The following is a 23,375-nucleotide window of genomic DNA, read 5'->3' as shown; positions in this document are numbered from 1 at the left end:
GGGGGCTAAATAGCCTTGAGACCTTTGAAAAACCTGAAAAAAAAAAGGATTAAGCAGACTCCATTCGCTCATGCAGTTTGGAGTTCAACAGTCATTGACGATCATGCGGCCGTGTTCATTCATCTACTGGGGCCAAAGAGCTTCGAGGCTGTCAAGCCCCGGCTCAACAAATTTCAATTCCTTAATAATTTATTAATGGCAGGCAGTCAAATTGCATATCAATAATGTAGAAGGGCTCAGTACAATGTTGATACAAAACACCCTTTCAGTCGGGCTCATTCATGCTCACAGACCTGCAGACATATGTACTATGTTTAGTCCCACGTGGTCCGGCGCTGGCACATTGCAAGAATCCAATCTGCACCAGTGAGCTGTGTAATGCTAGTTGATGATGGAGCGACTCAAAATGCATCCCGTGTTTTCTTTTATTAGTCTGTGCAGGAGGACATGTTTGATGCATCAGACAATATACTTGATCAATTCTTAAATGTATCTAAATTAATATTTAGACAATATTTCTCTGCAAACCTGTCAAGAAGTTTGCGACATTTTAGCGACATTTTGCACACTTACGCGACCATCTCGGCTCAAGGGCGATTGGACAGAAGCTATATTGTGTGTCTGGGCACGAGCCAATCACGCATGTAGGACAAATTAAGTGACCAATGGCGGATTTCCATCTAGGTCAGCATCTTTTATTCAGGAGGCACGCGTACACAGTTACATGCCATCTCGCCCCGGGGGCCCTGCGGAGACCCACTCTGCCACCGAGAGATGGCCCACCATTTTGTTCTGTTTTGAAAATGATCTCCATGCATGAGATTAGCTGGGGGGCCCACAAGCTCTTCCCTTTGTTGTGCATCCCAGTTTGGATATTTCCCCGGTCGGTGTCTGTGAATGTGTGTGCAGCGCGTGCACGTGTGGTGCCAGGCAGCATGTTTGAGTGTGCGTATTGCTCGAGTGCGCGTGCATGTGTTTTTAATGGGGGTTTTGCTCGTTGCAGGGGTGAATACGATCTCAACGGAGACATCCGATGCCCATTCTGTGTATGAAACTGTAGTGCACTGCTGCTGAGCTTGAGGAGAACGCTTATAGCATTTCAATCTGTCTGCGGTGTTTACAGCAAGGCACGCTTGCAAGGCACGTTTGCAAGAGAAAATGTGGCCGGGGAGGCGGGGTCAGAGGTAAAACTCTGCATTTATTGAGGTCACAAGAGACTGCTGCCGGTGCCTCCTCCTTGAACTGCTCGTGACCCCATGCACATAAACATACATAAGCTGGGAGGCAAACCGCTGCTCCGGCCGGCGTGTCGTTCGCGACAGACATCGGCTGTCAAAAACACAACCAGGGAGGGGATAAATAACACGGTGCAAGCAGCTACGCAAGCATGTAAAGTTGGTTATCGTGAGGCTTTTACGATGCCACTGCACCAAAATGTAAAAAGCTGTCTCTCTCAGCCGATGGTTTCCCTCCACAGACTTAAAGCAGCAACAAAGCAACTAGGCAGAGAGAGAGAGAGACAGAGAGCAAAAGAGAGAGAAGGGAGAGAGAGAGACTGGGGATGTGGTTGCTATAGTAACCATCTGGTGGGTCTGAACTGTTTCTCCCTGGCATTCATTTCATCATATTGAGCCTCTGTCTCTCTCCCTCTCTCTTCCTCCACTCTCACTTTTGTTTATCCCTCTCTTTCCCTCCTTCTCTCCTGGCTCTCCATCTCTCTTATCTCCTCATCTCCCTCTCGTGCCGCCGCTCTCCCACTCTCTTCCGATCTGCCTGCCTGCCTGCCTGCCTGCCTGTCGCCCTCCCTCCTTCCCTCCCTCCTCCAGCTCTCTTCACTTTCCTTGGAAAACAGTGCGAGAGAGTGTTTAATGTTAATGTGGAGTGGTCCCTGCCTTTGTTTGCTGTCTGTCCATTTTTATCACTCCGCACCTGAGAGTCCCATTTTTGCAGCTTGGACTCTTACCCCCCTTTTTTTCAGAGGAGAGCATGAGGTTGAGGTTTTTTTTGGAGGGGAGTAGAAGGCTGGACTGATATCTGAGAGGGGAACTTGCTTGAAAGATTGACGTCATCCGCGATCCCGATTTAAGCTGCAAACAAAGTGGGTTTTACCACCATATCACAGGCAGGGTTGTTGTTTTGGTCACACGCTCTGATTCAGCTCTGCCCAGAAAAAACTTGACGTAAAACCTCCATTCGGAAGCAGCAGGCAGAATATTGTGGTGTGGCGTCTAAAGGGATGTTAATTTGTTTTTCCAATGAGGGCCGCATTTTCCTTTTCCCTCTTCACGTCCTTGTAAATTCCCAGCGGAGCCTAAATCGGCAAGAGAATACCTGATCCCAATGCCAATTGATCCCACACACACACACACACACACACACACATACATACACAGGAAGCACATAGGAATCTACAAACAGATACTGCACGTGCATACATCTGTGCACACACTGAAATGGCAAAATATCAGAATAAACAGACCAACATCTGCACCAACACGTACGCAGACACACAAACACACAAGCACACACATGCAGTGGAATGAGATGCAAATGGTGCCTCAGCCATTTGCATGCCACACACATGCTATTTCTGCATCAAATAAAGCCCATTGATTCGCGCCAAGAAAGACGGGAGGCGATTTTTCCCGGTGAGGTGGCTTAGCATGTGAGGTCACCGCGGGTATTTCCCTGCGACGACGCAAAGGTCACATTCACGAGTCCAGAGAAGAGGCTGTGTGAGGCCTGAGTGCGTGTCAGCTCGTGTGTGTGCAGCTAGCAGGGAGCTTGCTGGGTGTCGTTTTGCTCCTGGTGCCTGTGACCTATGAAGCTCTTTCTCCCTTGAGTATCTCTGCTCGCTCCTTCCTCCTTCTACACCTCTCAGATGTACAGTACCTAGCCTGATCAGCCATCAAGATCTTGACATCTGTCTGCCCACTTTTACAGCACACAGTCATTAGCCTCTCATCAGTCCTCACTACAAAACCCATTTGCCACAATGTTATCCAAACAGTGTCTGACTCACTGAGTTAATAAAGAGCTTCCCATTTTGTAAATGACAAGAACGGAGGGTCTGTTACAGTTAAGTGTGATTCCGAACCTCTTCTAGCAGCAGTGGTCACTCAGCTCTAATTTGAATGTATCTGTCCAGCCTGAGGTGAGCAGCATCTGCTGCATCTCTGCGATAACAGCATTAGGAGCATCTAAGTATGCAGCTAAGAGGGTTCGTGTGATAAATACATAATCTGCATTCGAGACGTGTGTGTGTGTTTATCTGTGAATATGTGTTACGTATGTCAGCTGGATAAGTGTTACAGTATCTACACCAACTGAGAAGTGTGTCTTCCTGGATTAGCGCTAGTTTAAATGCATGACAGGGCTGTCAGTAGTGAGGAGGGTGGACAGTAAGACAGACGTACCTGTTTATTACTATACATGTGAGGAGTAAATGAGCATGAGAAGTCTGAGTGGCTCTCATGTAGTAGATGGCAGGTTTGTGCACTGGGCAAAAGTGAACTATCGCCTGCTGTGTAATGAACTTTGGATTAAACATTGTGGCTGAGCAAGGCCCAATCAGCACTGTTGATGCATCATTTAATTTTAGGGTTTTATATTTAGTTTTTTAAGGTATCATTCCCCTCGGAACACTGTCATCTGGCGTCTCACACCAGATGCTGTGGACAGGCTAGTTTTCCTGGCACATGAATCTGCAATGTCTCGCCCTCACCAAAGTCTGTATTTATAGGGGCAGTTTGTGTCAGGTAAAGTTCATAATGTTTCAGAGAGTGAAGGCGGACGCAGTCAGAATAGAGGTAAAGCCGGGAAAGCTGTCAGCTTGGCAGTTAATTTATGTGTAAGGTTTTGCCACTAAATCTGTCATCTGCTTTGGAGATCCATTCAAATGTCTGTTGCTCCTTTGCTCCTCACAGATACTTTGATAAACAGATATGAGCATCAAAGTGTTCGATAGACTTCACAGAGGTCTACATTTTCGCTGTCCATCTTCCTCTCTACTGACAGCCTCATCATGTATTTCATCAGGACGGTAATCCAGGGAGACACATTTAAATTGGACCTCCTCAGGAGATGTTCCAAACAGATAGTTGATCAGGAAATTACTCAAAGAGACATTTGACAAACTCCTGATCATCCGTTTCTTACTGTTTAATCTTTTAAACATCTTTTTCATTCATGACTTTCATTTGTTCAAAGGTATGCATCAATAGAGGACGTGCACTGCTTCCTTATAAGGGCTCTTTGTAACAATGTCTGACAATTAACATGTATTAATCCCTTTTTTTTTTGCCATATGTGAGCAGAATTTAACGTGACGTGGAAAACCGAGCCCTTCCCTGTCTCTCTCTCGGTTGTCGACACAAGCCTGTGGACCAAAAGTCTCTGTAAATGACCTTGTATCTGCATGTCTATCAGCTCCAACTCACCTCTGGCGTACTGTGTGTACTCTAACTTACCGGGTATGAAGACAAAGAAAACGGAAAGAAAAGAACCACACAAAACACATCATGAACCACAACTCGTGTTCCATACGGTTGCACAACTACAGCAACTAAACTTTACATTTCCAAACAAACAGTTACGGATGAATTGTGTTTATTGGCTTGCAAGCTTTGTAGACATAATTGAGGCGCGTAACGATCCTGTTTGCAACTGCAGCAGAGCATCATCATCATCATCATCATCATTGTGGACACAATGAAAATCAATATGTTGCATTCAAATCAATACATTTTGAAGAGTTTTATCGTATGTCTTTAAAGTGCTCTGTAGTCAAAATTCACAATCCACTTACTCAGATGGTACTGATATGAGCTGCTTAATCAAAAAATGTCAACCAATCGTTAAAATGTATAGATCAATCAAGCTGTCTCATATTGTATGGTGAGTCTTAAAATCCCGAAAATTTGTTGATGCTGTAAAAGGTGTTTATTTAGATTTTCTATGTGAAACAGAGGGGGACTCTTTCAGCAAATCTGGCAACCTGTCAGAGTGTTTTGTGCCAATACCTTGTAACTTCATTAGTAATTTCTCCTCTTCCTCGTACAGAAAGTGTTCTTCTTCTCTCCTTTCATTTGTTGTTGTTGGTTTATGTGTTTGTCCTGCTGTATTTCCACACAGCTTTTCAAAATCAATAAATTGATATCAAAAGTAGAGAAGTGTGGATTTGACTTTGTGGCACCTTCGAGGTTGCAGTTTGAGGCATCATTAGGAACATTTTCCCACTTAGTGCTGGTGTGTGTTAACATGTGACACCGGTTTCTGTCTTGTAATGCAGACTTTCTGTGTTTGGCACGTCATGACTGTTCAGACACAGTGTCATTTTGCAGTGTTTATGAGAAACGCACCTGCTATTCAGCATTTTCAAGCAAAGACTCTTTAGCTCTCTCTGTAACTCTACTGGTCGTCTTACGTTGCCTGGAAAAATCCACTCCTCTCCTCCAAAGCTCAGCTAAAAGGTGATGCATGCTGATAATTGGTATTCAACTTACTACTGTATGAGTCACACATGTGGCTGCCTTTGTAGTTGTGATTTACTACGGGTGCACAAAATGAGTAAAGTGGTGAGTAGGAAAAGGTTAAAAATGAGAACAGCAGACCTGACCTTCAGATTGACTGAAAGGCAAATAATGGCATGTGTGCACTGCACATTACGGACTTAAATGGATGATTTCTGCAGGACTACTCTGATGTGCTTCTGTGATTTCCTGCAGTGTGTCACTACAGGTTTGGCTGTGCGGGAACAGTGTGTGACCCCTGTGTTGAGACCGATCAGAGCTGAGTTCGGTCCGATCGCATCACGCTCTCTCCGCAACGTCTTGGATGAAAGGATCCACCACACAGAAAAATCATAGACCATTACTCCCTAAATGTAACATCCTCTCATTCCGTGTGAGGGGAAAGGCTGCTGCTGCAGTAGGCGCCATCGTCATGGTTGACTGCCGTCTTGGAAGAAGGGACTATTTTGGCAGGATAATGCGGTCACGCCACTGAGTGAATAGGGGGTCTTGAGAGAAGAGGGCAGAGATAAGAGAATGGAGAACATTCCATTAAAGATAGCGATGGTATCAAGCTGAGGCTCAGGGAAGACTATTCTGCACCGAAAACCCGGCGCAGCACCCATCGAGTGCAAGGTGCATCTGTTACCATGGTACCCAGCCCAGGCAGCTCCTTTCATGTCTGTCAAGACTGGGGAGGGGGGGAGAGTGGGGGAGGGCGTGAGCAATATGTTAGTCTCGCCTGCAGTTGGGAGCTGAAACGGACATGTGTGTGCGCTGCATGTATGTGTTCCCAGCAGCACACACATACACACACACACACACACACACACACACACACCCCAGCGGACGGGAGTTTAAGATGCTGTACGCTGACAGAGGCTCGTCACACAACATGAATCATTTAGTCACCACAGCAGAGTTGGAAATGTCACGTCTCATCAGTGTTCCTCATGCCTCAGTGGCCCTGCACCATTTACATCTCTGGCAACGGAGTCAAAGGGAGGACTTGATTAAAGAGAGGAGCTGAGATTTTTTTTTTTAGATGCAAACAGACATTTATTGCATTGGGAAGCAGTGGTGTACATTTTCCCCACAGAATCATTTGCAATACTGTAGCACTTCATGAGATGGCAGGATGTTGCGCAGTTGTCCGAGCCTAGCGTCTCAGCTCTCCTCCGAGCAAATCCACAAAGTGTGTGGATTTCACATTCTTGACGCTCATCTTTCTGTCTCCTTCCGTATCTGATCTTTTCCGAGGACTGGGATGCTACTTTCTCACAGTGGAAAATACTGACTTGACCTTCCTTGGCAGCCAGATAGGCAATCCAATAACAACAGGGGAAACTGTACAAGGAACAAAAGTCAGCCAAGCTATTTGCTACCGTCTATATCTTTCTGATACAAAACTAGACTTTTGTGGGGTTTTTTTGCTACAGTTTTAAAGTTTAAAAAACAGAAAGCAACATCGAGTACATGATTCCGTATTGTAAACCACAATCAACACTAAACAGTAAATAGTACTTTGTCATAATCTTTATTACAAGATATTAGGCCACTGTACAAATCAGTGTGAATCGTACAGTACAACGCAGAATTAAGACTGTTTCTCGAGGTTTGTCATTCAAAGCTGTATACGAGGTGCTTCAAGAATACACAAGAGTTTCAGAACTTCTGCCGTGCATGCATGATTTCATATTTGCCATGCATGAGTTGGTACTTCAGTGTTTTTAAGAAAGAGCCCTAAAAAATGGCAACCCAACAAAACGACTGAATCGTATGAGTAAATGTATAAAGCACAAAAAAAAAAAAGAAGTTACAAGTTGTCCGGTACAGTATATCCCTCATGAGATTTTGGCACACACGATAATGCACAATGCAATATAAATAGTTTATCAATAGGGTGTGTACAGTCAAGTTACAGTATCAACCAATCCAGGTGAAAGCCTGGGAAGCTTACAAACAGGTGGGAGGTACACGGTATATAAATGACTTGTTTAGCTGCAAAGTATGGTAACAAAAAACACTCAGGCAACATCGAGAATTGTTAAGTGAAAAAAATGTCACTCTCATTCACTCACAAGTTTTTCTCGACATACAAAAGAACACTCCCTCGGGCCTTAAGTCACTGCAAAAGACATATTCCAAAGGATCAATAAATAAAGTCTTCAACACAGAGAACAAACCAGTTTACCGCTTCCCACTTTGTGCAAGAAAATATGGGCTACCCTTTCCATATTTACAAACTCTGTTATTTGCCCTCGATCAAAATGAAGAGCAGAAAGAATGGTACCATAGGTTTGATTGATAAGATATAGGAGAAGTGTGTGCTTTAGTTTTATATCAGATTTATTTCTGTATCCTGTCCCTGATTTCTGCATTTCGACAGCGTCGCCTCCTTCCTCCACCTCGTCCCCCCCCCCTTGGAGTCTTCTCCCGCTTTTGGATTTATGGCGAAACCCTGTAATCGAGGGTGTGTTTGGTCGTGTGAGTGCGTCTGTGGTTGTGTGTGTGTGTGTGTGTGTGTGTGTGTGTGTGTGTGTGTGTCGGGGGGGTCCACCTGGGGGTCTCCTTTGCTGCCATCTCCCGCCCCTGCCAGTGAGTGTCACCCGGATGGCCATGACTGACTGGGAGAGGAGGGCGTGGAAGTGCTGCTTGCTGCCACATGAGAGAAAGTGCTTATATACAGTGTCTTTGGATTAAAACTGGTAAATATCGCCATAAAAAATTTCAAGAGTGTCTTTTGGGGGGTGGTGAGCCGGGCGCTCTAAGCCTCCGCCGGGGTCTTCTCTGTTCCATTTTTCAGCGCTTGGTCGTCGCCATTCTCATCCTCAATCACAACTGTGGATGACAGGGGAGAGAGAGTTAATGAGGGGGGCTCATCTTGGCGTGGCGTCTTGCAGATCCACCACCGACTGACAGCCGGGCATTAAAGCCCAGAACCATTGGGGACTGCGCTGAGTGAGCAGAGGTGGTGTGTGTGCGTGCATGAGATGGGAAGAGTATGCAAAAAGAGAAGGATAAAGATGAGTGCGATTGCGTGCGCGGCACATTTGTGAATATGCATGTCTGTATTTCTGCGCATCTCCTTGCTGTGCACCCACAGGTGCAACCACTCACGCGTCTGCCTGTTTGCCATGTTTGTCCATGTTGTGTCTGTGCGCTACTGAACATGCAACTGTGCATGTGTGTGCCAGCACTAAGAACCCTCTCCACGGGTGAAAAAGCAGAAACAGCCTGAGATGATCATGCAAACACAACACACACACATAAATAAAAAATCATAATCGCAACAGCACACAGATCTCAATCATTCCAAGCAGTCACTGGGGAGGGGACATCCAGCAGCACAACTCAGCTGAGCAGCATTCAGATGGCATTTAGCGGCACGCACTGCGCATCCAACTTGTGTTGCAATGCGAACAGAATATTTAAAAAGCCCATACATTCACATACATTCTACACGCGTGCAGACAGCAGATCATCATCTCATCACTCTGCTGGAGAACATGTCGAGGCAAAGGTGTTGCCTATGTGACTGCACACACACGCACACACACACATCCTTTAATTGTGGTCCACTGGTAACCTATGTGCGCATTCAACACATCACCATGCAAACGAAAACGCCTTAATTATATAATTACCCCGTTTGCTCCTGCCTATCTGCCCGAGCTTCGGCGGACGTTTATTCTGTGAGCCGTTGAAGAAGTTGTTGGTGTCTTGAAGACGACATGTGAAGGAAAGGTGTCCCTCGTCGCCCTCATTTCCATAATGACTCATTTTCTCTTCGTTGAAAGGTAGCACTTCCGACATCTCCAAATGCGTCTTTATCACCAAGGCGCACGGACTGAAATGTAAAGCTCGCCGCCAAGCTTGAACTCGGTCGTCTGTAACAAACAAAAGAGGGGGGAGAAAAAAAAAACCCACAATGCTATCTGCTGACACGATCTAGCCCTTTCTGTTTACCCCGAAGACACGTGTCTGTCTCCGTAGGTACGCAACAGAAATAACAGTGAAATCAAAAAAAAAAAAAATGAAAAAATGTCCTCAGTTTCCCCTCTCCTGCAGCTTCGGCAACATAATTCAGGATTTCCAGCGGTTTCTTCTCCGTGCGTATTGCTTTGGAAATGGAGGCGCGCGTACAATGAAGCCTTGGAGCGCCCGCTGGTTTCGAGCGGCTGAACCCGTCGCACGGAAAATCTGAGGAAGAAATGCAAATTGAGGAGCGATGCAAAACACGGATCCCGGGGAGACCTGGCGAGGGAGCTGTGCGGGGGGTTTTTCTGGTGCAGCCCAGAGAAGCTTCCAGTTGGAGTCGTGGTGTACCAGCGCTCCACTCTCCGGGATCTGGATGCAGTCAGAACAAATGGCGAGCTTATATTCGAGGGTGGCCACCTGAACGCGAGCCCAGCGCAGGTCTTTTTTTTTTTTTCTTTTTTTTTTGTGGGAAAAACGTCGTTTACGCGCCACCGCTCGACGAGTTAGAGAAGCCGAATCGTCCGAAACTGACTTATGAAATTGGCGATCGCTTTTGATCACAGGGGCGTTTTGAGCGTGTCCACTGAGTCAGAGCTCGCCAGAGGATGGCAGTGTTTTCATAGGCTGGGATGTGACTTTTGGCCCCATGGCGCACTTCCAGTTCAATATGAAGGGCCTGCGCTATTTTCACCCGCTTTCTCCATTAGCTGTTAATGTCAGTGTGGAGGGGTTGTAAAGGAGTTGGAGACGTCCTCGATGGAGGTCAGGGATCTGCTCCAGGAAGCATTTTTACTGAATGATGAGATCTGAATATATTTTCCGAGTGGAGACAACGGCTGCTCAGTCCATGTTCCAGATCTGATGGTGTTCCAGGTTTTACTTGGGGAAAAGTATCCAGATTACTCAGTTCAACACCACACTGAGATGTTTTAAAAAGCCCAACTTGGTGATATAAATTCCAGTATTCTCTAAAAGTGACCTCATCACACTCTGCATTTTCATTATTCAGATCATATTTTGATCATGTCCCAGGCTCTCAAAAGATCATTTTCTCACATTGTAGGTGTAAAGTTACCAGATCAGTGGGCTGTATTGCTTTTGTAAAATGAAACCCTCTTTATGTTGAATAATTCTCATCAGGTTTACCACCCACTGTACTGTTTACATAAATCTGTCTTCTATAGGAGCAGCAGCACAAAGGCGTCAGCAGCAAAAGACACGGACCAATGGACGGGTATTAAATCTGAACTTATCCTCTCTCAGAGAAACTTATATCATTACCCAGACAAAGAGATGAAAGCTGATACGTGCGGCTGCAGCAGGACTAACTTTAATATGCCGTCAGCTTTTCATAGAAGAGGTGCAGTCATGACACACCTACTCCCTGTGGACGCACAGAGGCCATTGTTTTATCGAGAGGCTCACCTTTCATATCAGATCATCTCAATAACAACTCTGGCGGGGTCACAGCATGGGATTATATCAGAGTTGGTCTCTGTATTGATTATTTTTGATTAATTAAGCCACTGACAAACGTGCCAATACTGAACATTGGACATGTCAAAGGAATGTTAATACTAACTTTTGCACAGCAGCCACAACTGATGATGACTGGATGATGCTATGTCGTAGTTATAGTACATATTACATTTTCTTTGGGTCATTTTTTACTACTTCAGTTCACAATACTGATGGTGCTGCTTGCTAAGCTGTATTCTGTGGTAGTCCACGGCATTTTTTGGATGTGCAGAACTGAGTTTATTGTTGAACACAATATTTATTTAATCGTTATTTAAAGCACCTTACCTAATATTGTATATTTATATCTGTAGCATTTCATTTAAATTAAATGATCCCTTGCTTTTGAGTTAATACTGGTTCTTAGCTGCCATGTTTTAGGAAGGACAGGCGTGAGAGAAACAGCGGTAGAGCAACATGTAAAACGAGGGAGTTGGACTGTGAACTCAGAGAGGACGAAGCTGGATGTACACCTAGTTGCCATGTTGGTGTCGATTAAGAGAATATTTGAGAACAACAAATAAAGGAAATTGTGAGTTGCTGGAGAACGAAGGACTGGAGAACCACATTTTAAACCAATAACATAAGTAGTGTGTAACTTAAAAGTGTGGTATTAGTATTTTTACTTAAGTAAAGGATCTGAATACTTTGTCCACTGGTAACTATTTTATAACATACTACTCAAGCACCTAGATGGTTTTCTCCACCAGACTGGAGTGGCTGTAGTTTGAGTGACAGTGAACTGGCAAACTGGTGAATGGAGGTTTGTAAAAACACTCACTGTGAAAGCTCCTCTCACTTTAATGCAATAAGAGGAGTAATCATCTACAGAGGATTGTGTTTTAAAACAATTTATTAAACATTTACCCTGTAAACTTATACAATTCACTCAAGACATTAAAAGAAAAACAACTCTACATATTCTGAATTTGAATATTTATTTCCATAAAAAGGTGTTTTGGTAACAAGTTACAAACTTCTCCTGATTTACATATAGAATAGGCTTATAAAGCTCCCACGATCCCATGATAGCACAAACACTTTCAGGGGAACATTGTATCATGGTCATCAGTATCTGGTGCAGCGTTGGTGTGACCGGTAGATGGTTTGATCTATCCATCGGCGGAATCTGGACACGGCCGTGTAGACTCCTGGAAATTTAGCATCACCGCAGCCGTTGCCCCAGGAGACGACACCATAGACACGCCCCCCACACACCAGCGGCCCTCCAGAGTCTCCCTGCAAGGACAAGACCACCCACCCTCCATCAGCTCTCATGTCACCTTGTACCTCATGAAAAAACATGAGATTTACTGTAAAGTCGTTGAGATGCCTGAGCAAGGTCTCTTCTTTATTGTAGAAGTAACAAGACATTCAGGAGTACAGTGGTCAATTTTGACTGAAATCACAAAATGTGGCAGAGAAGAGAAGAACATTCTGTTTCCATATTTGAATCTGTAAAATAAGACACTTCCTCACATGTAAAATAGACATTTTATGAAAATCTTCCAGTGTGAAATGTCAGGAAAACAACATAAGCATACGTATATGTGAAATGCTGTTTTACATGTAATAGAACACTTTTACGGAGGATTGTAACTGCCTAAATCATTCATAAATAAATAAATAGCTCAATAAATAAGTAAATATTCCAGTAAATGCCCCAAAAATGAAATTTAAAAAAATGTAGCCTTTCATTAATATGTAAAATGTGACATAAATTTATATTTTGCCTTTAATTTCCCTCTGTATTTACTAACCTTTATATTAATTCTACTATTTATTTACATTTCCAATTCAATACATTTTTAATTGTTAATTATTTATTTCGGAATAATTTCCATTTGCATGGGGAGGATGCAAAGGGAGAAAAATACAAAAGTAAATACAGAAATAATTGAATACAGTGGAAAACTAATTGGGAAAGTAAATACATACTTGAATAAATACAAAGGTAAATTAATGCAGAAGCAAATTAAAGCAGAAATATGTAGGTTGTATTTTATAAATTAATGAATGCCTACATTCATTTTCAATTCTATTTGTGATGCATTTAATGGAATATTTATTTATTTATTGAGCTATTTATTTATATATTTATTCATGATTTTCGCAGTCTCAGTCCTCCACTTTGGCTTCTATGTAGATGTATCAAATGTTTGACATTTACAAAACGCACTGATGTTTTTACACATTTTACATTTCACATGTAAAATACCTTGAGTCACATGTGCATACATGTCAGTTAATCGCATGTGATAGAAATGTAATTAAGTCATATGTGCGACAAGGACAATTTTACAACTCACAATAAAAAAAGAGCAGAAGAGACGTGGGAAATAAAACCGTGTTCTCACAGGATGGTTGGTTCACCAAATCTCTTGCTGCCGATTGGAAATGCCAGCACACAAAGTTGCCTACTGCAGGGTTAAATATAGCACATTTTAATTAGTCATTCGGCTCTTTACCTAAGGCAGAATATAGCCGACTGGTATATCACACATTGAATTTCACATAACTTTCCTTCTCACACTGAAGGTTGGGGCAGAATCTTGTTGTAGATAAGCAGAGCGGAGCCTGCTGTTGTGACTGTACTTCACAGTTACAGCAGTGTTTTCAGTCCTGATGCTATTTCAGGGTCTTCATGTCTTCTGTAACTATCATAACTAATACAGCTCCTGAGGGTGGACTCACTGCCATGTCTGCTTAATAAAAAGCTCGTATCTGAACCAATACTGACATCGCAAACTGAGTCGTCGTACTCAGGGGGATGAGCGTCCCAAAATTGTGTTATTGTTTCGCTTTAATGTGAGCTGGTGAAAAGAGGATGACAATGTGCCATTTGATATAGACTCTCTGGGAATCTACTCTTTCAAAAATGGGCTTGATGGCTTTGTTTGTCACAATGGATCAGGTAGGATATGAAAGGGCAACACCTTAAACTTACAGCTGTTTAAAATAACTGGCTGATGTCGTTAAAGAAGGCGTGATAGTGTTTCTCCTCTTGTACCTTGCATGCATCTTTTCCTCCAGTCCTGTATCCGGCACAGATCATGTTTGCTGTGATGTTCCCATTAAAGGACTCGCTGCTGTTACACCTGGCAGTCGACACAATGGGCACTGCGACTGTCCTCAGTGTGAAGGGGGCCTGGCCTCCACCCAGGCTGTGGTAGCCCCATCCAGACACCCGACACACGAAGCCTTCGACCACTCCTGTCCCCTGCCTGGGCAGAGGCGCCAGCGACACGTATTTGTTCAGCACCATTGGCGCTCGCAACTGGACAGAAAGATGGAAATATTAACAATGGATCAATGAAAAAAAATTATTTGTAGTGACACACCAATCTGAATATTTTAATCCAACCCCGCAGTCCTTGTTGTCTACAGACCCTTTTATTCTATTTTTGTATCGTTTTGGTTTTACAGCCCTCAAATTCTGCTCAACTCCATCTATTTTAATGTTTCCACGCAAAACAGAGTTAGCAACTAGCTGGCAAGGAAAGCGTCGAAATAAAATGAATGTTGACTCCATGTTGTGTGTTCAAATAAGACAACTGATTGCCGACACATCCACCAAATCAGCTTTGTGTCAATGTTGTTTATAGTCAAATGATAATTAAAAAAAATCAGCATTCAATCTTAAAGGGATAGCATTATTATAGTAATATCACTCACTTAACTAATAGTTCACTATACAACCAGAAAATGATATTTAATTTGCATTTATGCAATTTCAAACCAGACCACCAACGCCCAGATTTTTTTTCACAAAAATTTCAACCATAAGAAACAATGACAGATGGTATGACTATTTTGGAGGGTTGGAGGGTTCCAAACACTTTCTTTACTCTACTTTATGAAATGGGTGTCTGTGGTCTAATTTGTGTCAGTTTGTAGTCCTTGGCATGAAGTTTGAGACTTACAGTTTTAAACCTTAATGATAAATGACAGAGAACAGTTAAGTTCTCTGGTTATGCATGTGCTGCTGTACCTTAATGAGCATGATGTCAGCATTGTTGGTGCTCCTGTTGTAGAGGGGGTGGGTGACCAGTCTGTGGGGTTTAGCGTACTGCTCAGTACCCTCAAAGGTATTTACAACGTAGTCGCCCGCCACTATCATCATGTGCTCCGCTCTGAAGGAAAAAGGCATTTCCATTTGAGCCATCGTGGTTGCTTGTAGTATCTTAGTCGAGTCAAATAGCGTATCAGTGGGCGGGCAAGGTGGGCGACTGTGATGTGACACACATGACAAATCATGACCGGGACTCAAAGTCACAGTGCAGAGTGAGCACCCGGCTGCCATGAAGCCTGAAGTGTTCGTCTGTCAGGGAACAATGGCTTACTGTGTGCAGGCAGGACACTATAACAGAAATACGGCCAATTTCCTGGACCGAGACAAGATCACACTTCACTTACACACACACACACACACACACACACACACACACACACACAAACACATATATATATATGTATACACACACTGCAAAGATGTGCCAAGGTCAGCTGACTCAGTTGATCAGTGTGCTGGTTGACTTCCCAGTGGCCTGTATACAGGTTTACTTTGCGTCACGATGAAGCGGCATCGCTTTGACATTACCTACGCGTAGCAGAGTGGATGTTTGCTTTTAGGCATCTGTTGGGACCATCTGCTCTCGATATAAAATCATGCCAAGTTAGCTTCTACACTGCGACTTGTGTGAGTCGACTGAAGGAACACCAGAAGAATGTCATTGCCTGTGCAAGTGTTCAAACTGTCAGGTCGATTCATGAGGGAAGAAGTATTTAGGAGGCAGGAAAACAACCTTGATTCTTGCTTGGTGATCCTTCCTTTAACCAATTAGTTTTGGGTTTATAGAACCAAAGCTTGTAGAACAAGACTAAGCGTCTGCAGCCGTGATAGCAACTGTGTGCGGCTGTAATTAGGCACAGTGTTGCTTCGAGTTTAATGCTAAAATCAGTGTGACAATGCTAACTTGTGTTATGCAACTTCACATGTTCAATTCATTACACAACTATTTCTGATTATTTGCAAATATTTTCTTTTTGGTGTGAACAAACAGAGGCTGAGGCTACGATCACGACAGCTAGACAGACTTTTGTCTTTGGATGTGATGGAACAACACATCATACAAACTAGTTGTTCGCCAGCGTTATATTATTGATTAACTAGTGTAAACTTCCTCCTAGTTTAGCATGCATAGTTTTGCAGATATATGGTAATAAACCAAATATAAAAATTGAGTGATCACCCACGTACATTAGGATTCCTCATCTGGGCAACACAAACGTCTGTGCCAAATGGCATTGCAACCCATCCAACAGTTATTGAGATATGTCAGTCAAAACCAAAAGCATCAGCCTAATGGTGATACAAGAGGGAAAGTCGAGGGATTGCCAAAGACATTAGGATACATCTTGGCAATCATTTGACTGATATCAGACAAAAACTCAGTGGAGTGGGCGGATTCAAACGTCTGGACCCAGACAAGCCAAACATGAATGAATGTAGAAAGATTCAGAGCAATCTGTCCTGTAGTTGATGAGATATTTAAGTCTAGACCAAAAGTCTAGACCAGACATTGCCATCCATAGATCCATGCCCCTAACACAGTAGCCTGTGACCTTCCCAACACGTAAGTTTTCACCCAACAATAACAGCAAAAAGCATTAACAGATCACTAATGACAACATTTAAACATTCTTACCCGATGTTACAGTGCGCTGCGGTCAGCACCCAGTATCTGTGAACCAACGATCCGCCACAGAAGTGCTGGCCCCTGGTGCTCTGTAAGGACACAATGTATTTGATGGAGTTCGGCGCGGCGGTGTGCCCACCTACGATGCGGCCCTGCATGAACACATGGCCTGTATGGAAACAAAAACATTTACAGGATAAAGAAATACAGGATGTACAGTTATACGTATATAGATGGAGACTGACGATTGTTAATTCTTTCCTCTACTTATCTCAAAGCGTCATCATGGCACCAACATGTCATGTCCATGTCAAAAACACACACGAAAGTTCCTTCGAGCTTTCATCCAATCTACTAAATACCCAGAACATCCTACAGTCACAGCTCCCCAGGTATGGATTTCAATCGCTTCAAAAGTCCATCTCATAAAACATGACGAGCTTTGAGTGAACAAAAGAGAGACATAAAGAGTGAGGCCTTCCTAATCCCCCCTCAAGCCCATTGACCCGGCCTAACAATTAGTGGTTTTCTGTCACCTGGGAGGCCGCTGCGTAATGAAGGTAATCCAATATAACCTGACCTTCTAGTGTCACCACCTCACTTTGGCTCTGAAACATTACAGTGGGGGCTCTCCCTTTCTGTTCTTATGCAACAGCTCAACTACTATACATTGGATTCAGGTTCTAATGTCGCAGAGATGATGGGAACAGCAAAGGCTACTTCCTGGAATTGTCACTTGTAGATGGAAGCATATTTAAATATTTTGATTGACACCTGATTAGGAGCAATCAAAAGCTAAACCGCTGAGTCTGTTTAGAGGATAGCAAGATTTGGGGGTTCTGTTCTCTTTCTTGCAAAAAATTATAGAAATTGTCAAATCCCTATGGACACAGGTACAAATATGGTAAAGTTTGTGACTTTTGCAGCTTAGAAAAGGTATAACTTCCTAAATTATGAGCTTTAGGGGTGCTGCAAGATGGATTTGGACAGAGCCAAGCTAGCTGTTTTCCCACGTTTCCAGTCATAGTGCTAAGCTAAGCTAACTAGCTTCTGGCTTTAGCTTAATATTTTTTTTTACTTGTATGGATTATACAAACGAGATATAAAGTGTTTATTTGTCAGCTGTAAAAGTGCTGGTGCTATGCTATGCTAGCCCATTGCTGCCTTTAGCTTCATATCTACTGCACAGACATGACATTAGGATTGATCTTCTCATCTCGCTGTGAGCAAGAAAATGAATACACATAATCACAAAACAGTACTCCTTTAAAAAAGATATTAAACTTCTCCTCTTGAACATTTATTTAAGATGGTTAAACTGCAACAGATCCAACATTTAAACCTGAAGATATCATCAAGTCTTTTGTCCACAAAACTGAACACATGTACTCACTGTGGACTGTCATGAGGTCCAGCAGCACACAACCCAAACACATAAGCATGCTCATCATAGCTGTGGAGGTCTCAGGCCGTTATCAAACACCATAGCAGCTGAACCACTTCAGCCAAAGAACCAGTGTCCTCTGCTCCTGTCTCCTGTACCCAGCCTGGGCATCCACTCCTCTCTGGAAACAGAAGCAGCCAGTCACATTAACCTTTATCCTCGAGTTTCCTCTGGGAGGAGAAAAAAAAACTTTTTAATTTCATCCTTCATCATGACACGCAGCACCGGGGTCCAACACTGGAGCATTTATTGAAAAGGAAAGAGAGCAACAAAGTTCACCTTCAAAAACTGCCCTGCTCCCCCCTGCCACCCCGCCACTATCACAACTCTTTCTCCTGACTTGTCGAAAGGCCTTACATTGTTGCCATGGCAACACGGGGTACTGTGCCGAGCAGGTTCATCTATACTGTATCAGCACGCTCTGTCTGTGTCATCATCCAGGCTTATCCGTGCTGAAATGTTTCAATAGCCCACTGTTTGTGTGTGCGTGTGTGTCTGTGTGTTTTGTAGCTGAGGGGAGATTCACGTCTGAGACAACACAGAGCTACTCTACGCAGCCGAGACGCACAACCGTTCCTCTGTACGAGCATGAATCATCAGTCATTATTGAATCTGTGTCTGCAGTGATGATAACGCATTGTCATCGCCCTGTTCATCACCAGCATTATCATCATCACCATCGTTGTCATCATCATCATCAGCCCCTCTGGCAAGTCAGCATCATCCACAGCATGGGAGGCGAATCTCGCCTGACCCCCTCTTGTCCCACATTTAGAGCGGGCTGAATAATTGATGCTTCACCCAGTAGAGAAAGGGAGAGACGGCTTTGTGCGGCCTCCCGCTGTCAGGTGTTTCCTGGACCAGCACTCACACTCACCTTTGAACATATGCTTACTTTTTCAATTTTACAAATACAGAGAAAATAATACAAATACTAAATATGAAGACAATTTTAAAGGGTCCCTTGAACCAACATATATGAATTTCATACCTGCACAGGATATTTTCGTCTGTCATTACTGGAAGTTTTTTTTTTTTTTTTTTTTTTACTGTGGACAGCAAGGTCTGTGGATTACCATGTGTAATTGTTCGGGTAAGACATGTCGCTGCAGCGCCGGGGCCACGTTGTTGACATTAGAAGTTGATCAGGTTAAATCTGTTGGAGTAGTTTGTTAAAGTTCAACACCTGTAAATGGCACAAAATGAGCACTATATTCAATACTGCCAACTCCCTGTTGGGTTTAGGTTGTGGCACAAGAAGACTTCTTCGTAGATCTAGGTGTGACACACAGGTGTAATGAATTTCATACATGCAGGTGAAACACTAACACAACAATAACAACAACGATAAAACACTTACACTTACATTTTCACTACGTTAAATATTGCCTGCTTCTACTTTAAACACCGCAAATTATCATCAATTCACCTTAATTGTTTAAGATTAAAGGCAGAATCCTAGAGACAGATATCTTACAAAACCAAGACTATCTGCATGGTTCAAGTAGAGGTAGATGAGAACTTCCTTAATTTGCGTAAACGGACCTTTCAAATACACAGTTGGAGCTATATTTCAAGCTCAAACATTCACATGATTAAGGTTTTGTCATTTAATTCAGTATTGGTTACATTTTTTTCTATTTGATAAGATTTTGTTGCAGGGCCCCACATCTGAGAAGAGTGTAAGATGTTTTATTACAGGAAAATAGTCTTGACAGAATAGTCACTGTGTAACCAGAGGATGGAACTATCATGTGTTATGCATTATCCATTGTCGCTGGGAACCCCCTGGAACCCCTTCAAGGACTCCACTTCAAAACTCAGACAATCAGAGAAAGATAGTATTCGAACAGAAATTCAAACCCAACCTCTCAGTTTTTGATGTGCCTCGAGAATAAACCATCGATATCAGCTTCCATAACTTGTTCTGCATCGACTTCATTTCAGTAACACGTGCCAGACTCACCACTAATACATCTATAGTACACATGTAATCTCTCTCTCTCTTTCTCTCTCTCTCTCTCTCTCACACACATACACACACACACACACACACAAAAGAATTGTGTTTGTCAATTCAGCCTTGCACCTGAGGGAAACGAAAGCACGCTATCACCTTTCACCCTTACAGTTGGGATGACACCTTGGGGAGTGGAGACTGTATAGAGGCTATGAGCTAGTCTACAGACCAAAAGATCCTGTGTGTGGGAACTCCAAAAAGGAAGAGGGGAAAAAAGCAGCTTGGGAATTTAAATGATAGAGACTCGAAAGAGACTTTTTACTCTTTGGCATTTTTTTCCCCCTGATGTGCAACAAAGCTCGCCTGCTGGACTCAGACAGTGATGTTGTGAAAGGCCATGGCATGCACATTGCACATTTGGCTACCAAAGCACTCCAGGACTTGCACTATTTACTGTGATTTTTTTATGTTAACCCTCAATCCACTCGGATGACTCAAGTACTACCAGATTGGACGGGACTTCTGAGAATAAGTTCTTCCTTGTTGAATAAATGAATGCTGTCATGTCCTGCTACAGTACGGCTCAAGTTGATAGCACACTAGGGGGCGAATAGATGATACTCAGACAACATATGAGGTTTTTCCCTTCCCCTTTGTAACGTCACTGGATACAACAACATGTCTGGTGAGTATATTCTATCATTTCTCTTGCTTGTTGGGTTTCATCTCCACTTTCTCTTCACTACGAGACAACAGTCTGAATCTGTGAGAACAAAAGGCCTTCGGAGGAGAGGCGTAATGAAAGAGAAGGCTGCTGTTTTTTTTTTTGTCATATACTAGGTCACACAGAGACACATAGATATATGGTGTACAATGGCAGGAAACAATGATAGTGTGAGTGGTTACCATATAAAAGAGGCCTGAGAGTTCTCAAGCTCTGCTGCATGTCCCGGCATGAGAGGAGTGTGTGTACAAGTGTGTGGATGCTAGACTTGGACTCTAGATAAGGTAAGACAGCTTTTTACATCAAACAGATATAAGTCCGGTTATGTATTGTTGTCAATAACATAGCATATTGCATCAGACTGTAACGTATCAACAAACACTATGCTCTGCAGCTCTGAAGTGTAGAGATGATGTTAGCTGTAGGAGTTCATGTCTCGATGCGCACCAGATGTTGAGACATTATGTTTTAATACTACATGAGATACAAACGACCTCTTTAGGAAGGCTCTGAATCTTTATCAACCACCGTAACGTAAAATTGTAAACTGAAGAATAATTGCCAGGCATTCGCTGCAGGGTAAAACTTGAACCTAAAGTTCTGATGTATCCCGCTGGGACCATACAAAAGAAAACCCCCTATTGTGCTGGAGTGAATACATTTGTGCTACTAATGAGTTTTACATTTCAACAGTTATAACTTTTTGTAAGAGTAATCGTGCTTAATAATACAGGAAAAAATAAAACAGTGTAAGATAATGTAGAATGCTAAAGAGTAAAAATAAATATGAAACAAGCCGGTGACATTCAAGTCTGTCTTTCCACTTTTTGTTTTTTTTTACCAGTTTGTTATTGTCTGTAATACTGGCCACCTTTTTCTTTCTTTCTTTCTTTCTTTCTTTCTTTCTTTCTTTCTTTCTTTCTTTTTAGTCACAAAGATGGACCTGGCTCCATCCTGTCACCTCCCACTCCTCCTTCTACTTGTTGTAACCCTAACAGGTGAGTGCATACTGTCTTTTTCTTTACTTTAATCCATTCACTGAACACAGGGCTGACTTCAGGTGACTCTAAAGGAATAACTCAAAGCTTAAATTTCATGTTTAGAGAAAATTGCAATATTTTATTTATGAGTTAGATCTCTCGGCTCTTAGGTGTGTGTGGGCAAAGGATCATTGGGGGTGTCGAGGTGAAGCCCTACTCCATCAAGTATCAAGCCTCCCTCCACTTCTTTGGCATCCACTACTGCGGAGGCACCCTCATATACCCACAGTGGGTGGTATCTGCTGCCCACTGCTGGAGACCGTAAGTTACTGCTGTTATGAGCCTGTGGTACACTGAGGGCCAGATCTACTGAAGCACACGCGCGCCTTGCCTTCTAATCCCAAAAGTCGTAGTATATCAGAGTGATCAGGTTTTGCTGTGTGACACTGAAAGAATAATCGGATTGTCTGATCTGTCGCTTTTCTTTCTCTTTTACCTTCTACTGTGCTGCTTTAGGAGCCACTTGATGAAAGTGGTCCTGAGTGAGCACAGCATCATCAAGTCAGAGGGCGTGGAGCAGACCTTTAGTGTGTCCGCAGTCTTCCAGCACTACATGTACAACCCGAGGACGTTTGACAACGATATAATGCTGATCAAGGTAATGGAACACTATGGAATATAACACGGGGTCGTGTTATTGATACAGATATGGTTTTAAATAATGATCCTCTGATTCAGGGTGTGAGCTGAAACCAATCTAGGTGACTGGCAGACACAGACATTCAGTGACCTGCAACGCATTTCTGAGAATACAGGGGAAAATGTCTCCACAAACAAGCAATACACATCTTTACTATAAACGTTGCTGTGTCAGTATCTGCGTCAGTATTTCCTTTTTCGAAATGCTGTTTGATCTGTCCTGCTCCACATTGGTGCTGCTTCTCGAGAGACCCTTCACACAGATGTGTCATATTATGGTAAACATGGATTTAAGCATTATGTAAGGGTTATTTAGTCAATGCTTACGAAACAGCACGACTTAATTCAATTTAAAGGGGTACTGTAGCTGTTTAGTATTGCGTTTCCAAAAAGTTGGAAGATTCACAAAAGACAGATTTCCCATAGTCTGACTATCAGCACTAAGTGTGGGTGCAATTCCCAAAAAAGGCCTACATTTCCTATAAACAAGATCTTAAGAGTATCTTCTCATTGGACCTTTCCTGCCTACATATTTCACATCCTTTGACTTTGAAGTGAGTCCTAAAAAACAGATTTTGTAGGGCAGTGTGAATATTCAAATTATATACTTGTAACAGTAAGTGTACTAAGTTACTTTCCACCACTGCAGACAGGAAGCTAAGATGACCTTAATGGTTTAATAAGGTTTGTCTTCACAGAGATACAGAGGACTACAGTATACAAGTCTTTTCACGGGCTGAGTGCAACTCAGTGGAGCTCGCCATTACTCATTTTATTAGATGTGCGAAGGGTCTTTTAGAAGTCTAGTGACTTCACTTCCAGTCGGCGAGAACACTGACTCATTTCATTGTGCATATTGG

General features: G+C 43.0%; 3 protein-coding genes across 6 annotated transcripts in view; 1 reads left to right on the top strand and 2 right to left on the bottom strand.

The window, feature by feature from the left end:
- Positions 1-7,031: 7,031 nt before the first annotated feature.
- Positions 7,032-10,042, bottom strand: camk2n1a (calcium/calmodulin dependent protein kinase II inhibitor 1a). The gene is made up of 2 exons (XM_030418493.1): positions 9,158-10,042; positions 7,032-8,351 (listed from the first exon to the last, which is right to left on the bottom strand). The coding sequence occupies exons 1-2, from the start codon at positions 9,324-9,326 to the stop codon at positions 8,278-8,280; spliced, it is 243 nt and encodes an 80-aa protein (XP_030274353.1). The 5' UTR covers positions 9,327-10,042; the 3' UTR covers positions 7,032-8,277.
- A 1,886-nt stretch (positions 10,043-11,928) lies between these two features.
- The window catches only part of LOC115582515 (trypsin), a 19,040-nt gene continuing 7,593 nt past the window's right edge, over positions 11,929-23,375 (bottom strand). The window contains exons 1-6 of one of the 4 annotated variants that reach the window (XM_030418486.1): positions 18,432-20,998; positions 18,102-18,322; positions 16,718-16,877; positions 15,001-15,142; positions 14,020-14,286; positions 11,929-12,248 (exon numbers count right to left, since the gene is read on the bottom strand). In XM_030418486.1, coding sequence (XP_030274346.1) covers positions 12,078-12,248; positions 14,020-14,286; positions 15,001-15,142; positions 16,718-16,877; positions 18,102-18,159 — 798 coding nt within the window. In that variant the 5' untranslated portion in view covers positions 18,160-18,322; positions 18,432-20,998 and the 3' untranslated portion in view covers positions 11,929-12,077. Of the gene's footprint in view, positions 12,249-14,019; positions 14,287-15,000; positions 15,421-16,717; positions 16,878-18,101; positions 18,323-18,431; positions 20,999-23,375 lie in introns of those variants that run through there. The other 3 variants (XM_030418485.1, XM_030418487.1, XM_030418488.1) reach the window with 3 other exon arrangements.
- Positions 21,052-23,375, top strand: part of LOC115582516 (trypsin) — a 4,638-nt gene continuing 2,314 nt past the window's right edge. The window contains exons 1-4 of the mRNA XM_030418489.1: positions 21,052-21,120; positions 21,766-21,834; positions 21,987-22,137; positions 22,333-22,474. Coding sequence (XP_030274349.1) covers positions 21,774-21,834; positions 21,987-22,137; positions 22,333-22,474 — 354 coding nt within the window. The 5' untranslated portion in view covers positions 21,052-21,120; positions 21,766-21,773. The remainder of the gene's footprint in view (positions 21,121-21,765; positions 21,835-21,986; positions 22,138-22,332; positions 22,475-23,375) is intronic.

The sequence above is a fragment of the Sparus aurata genome, chromosome 6 (assembly GCF_900880675.1).
Source record: "Sparus aurata chromosome 6, fSpaAur1.1, whole genome shotgun sequence".
NCBI lineage: Eukaryota > Metazoa > Chordata > Actinopteri > Spariformes > Sparidae > Sparus > Sparus aurata.
The sequence above is the reverse complement of the archived record's forward strand: the minus strand, read 5'-3'. Positions and strand labels throughout refer to the sequence as shown.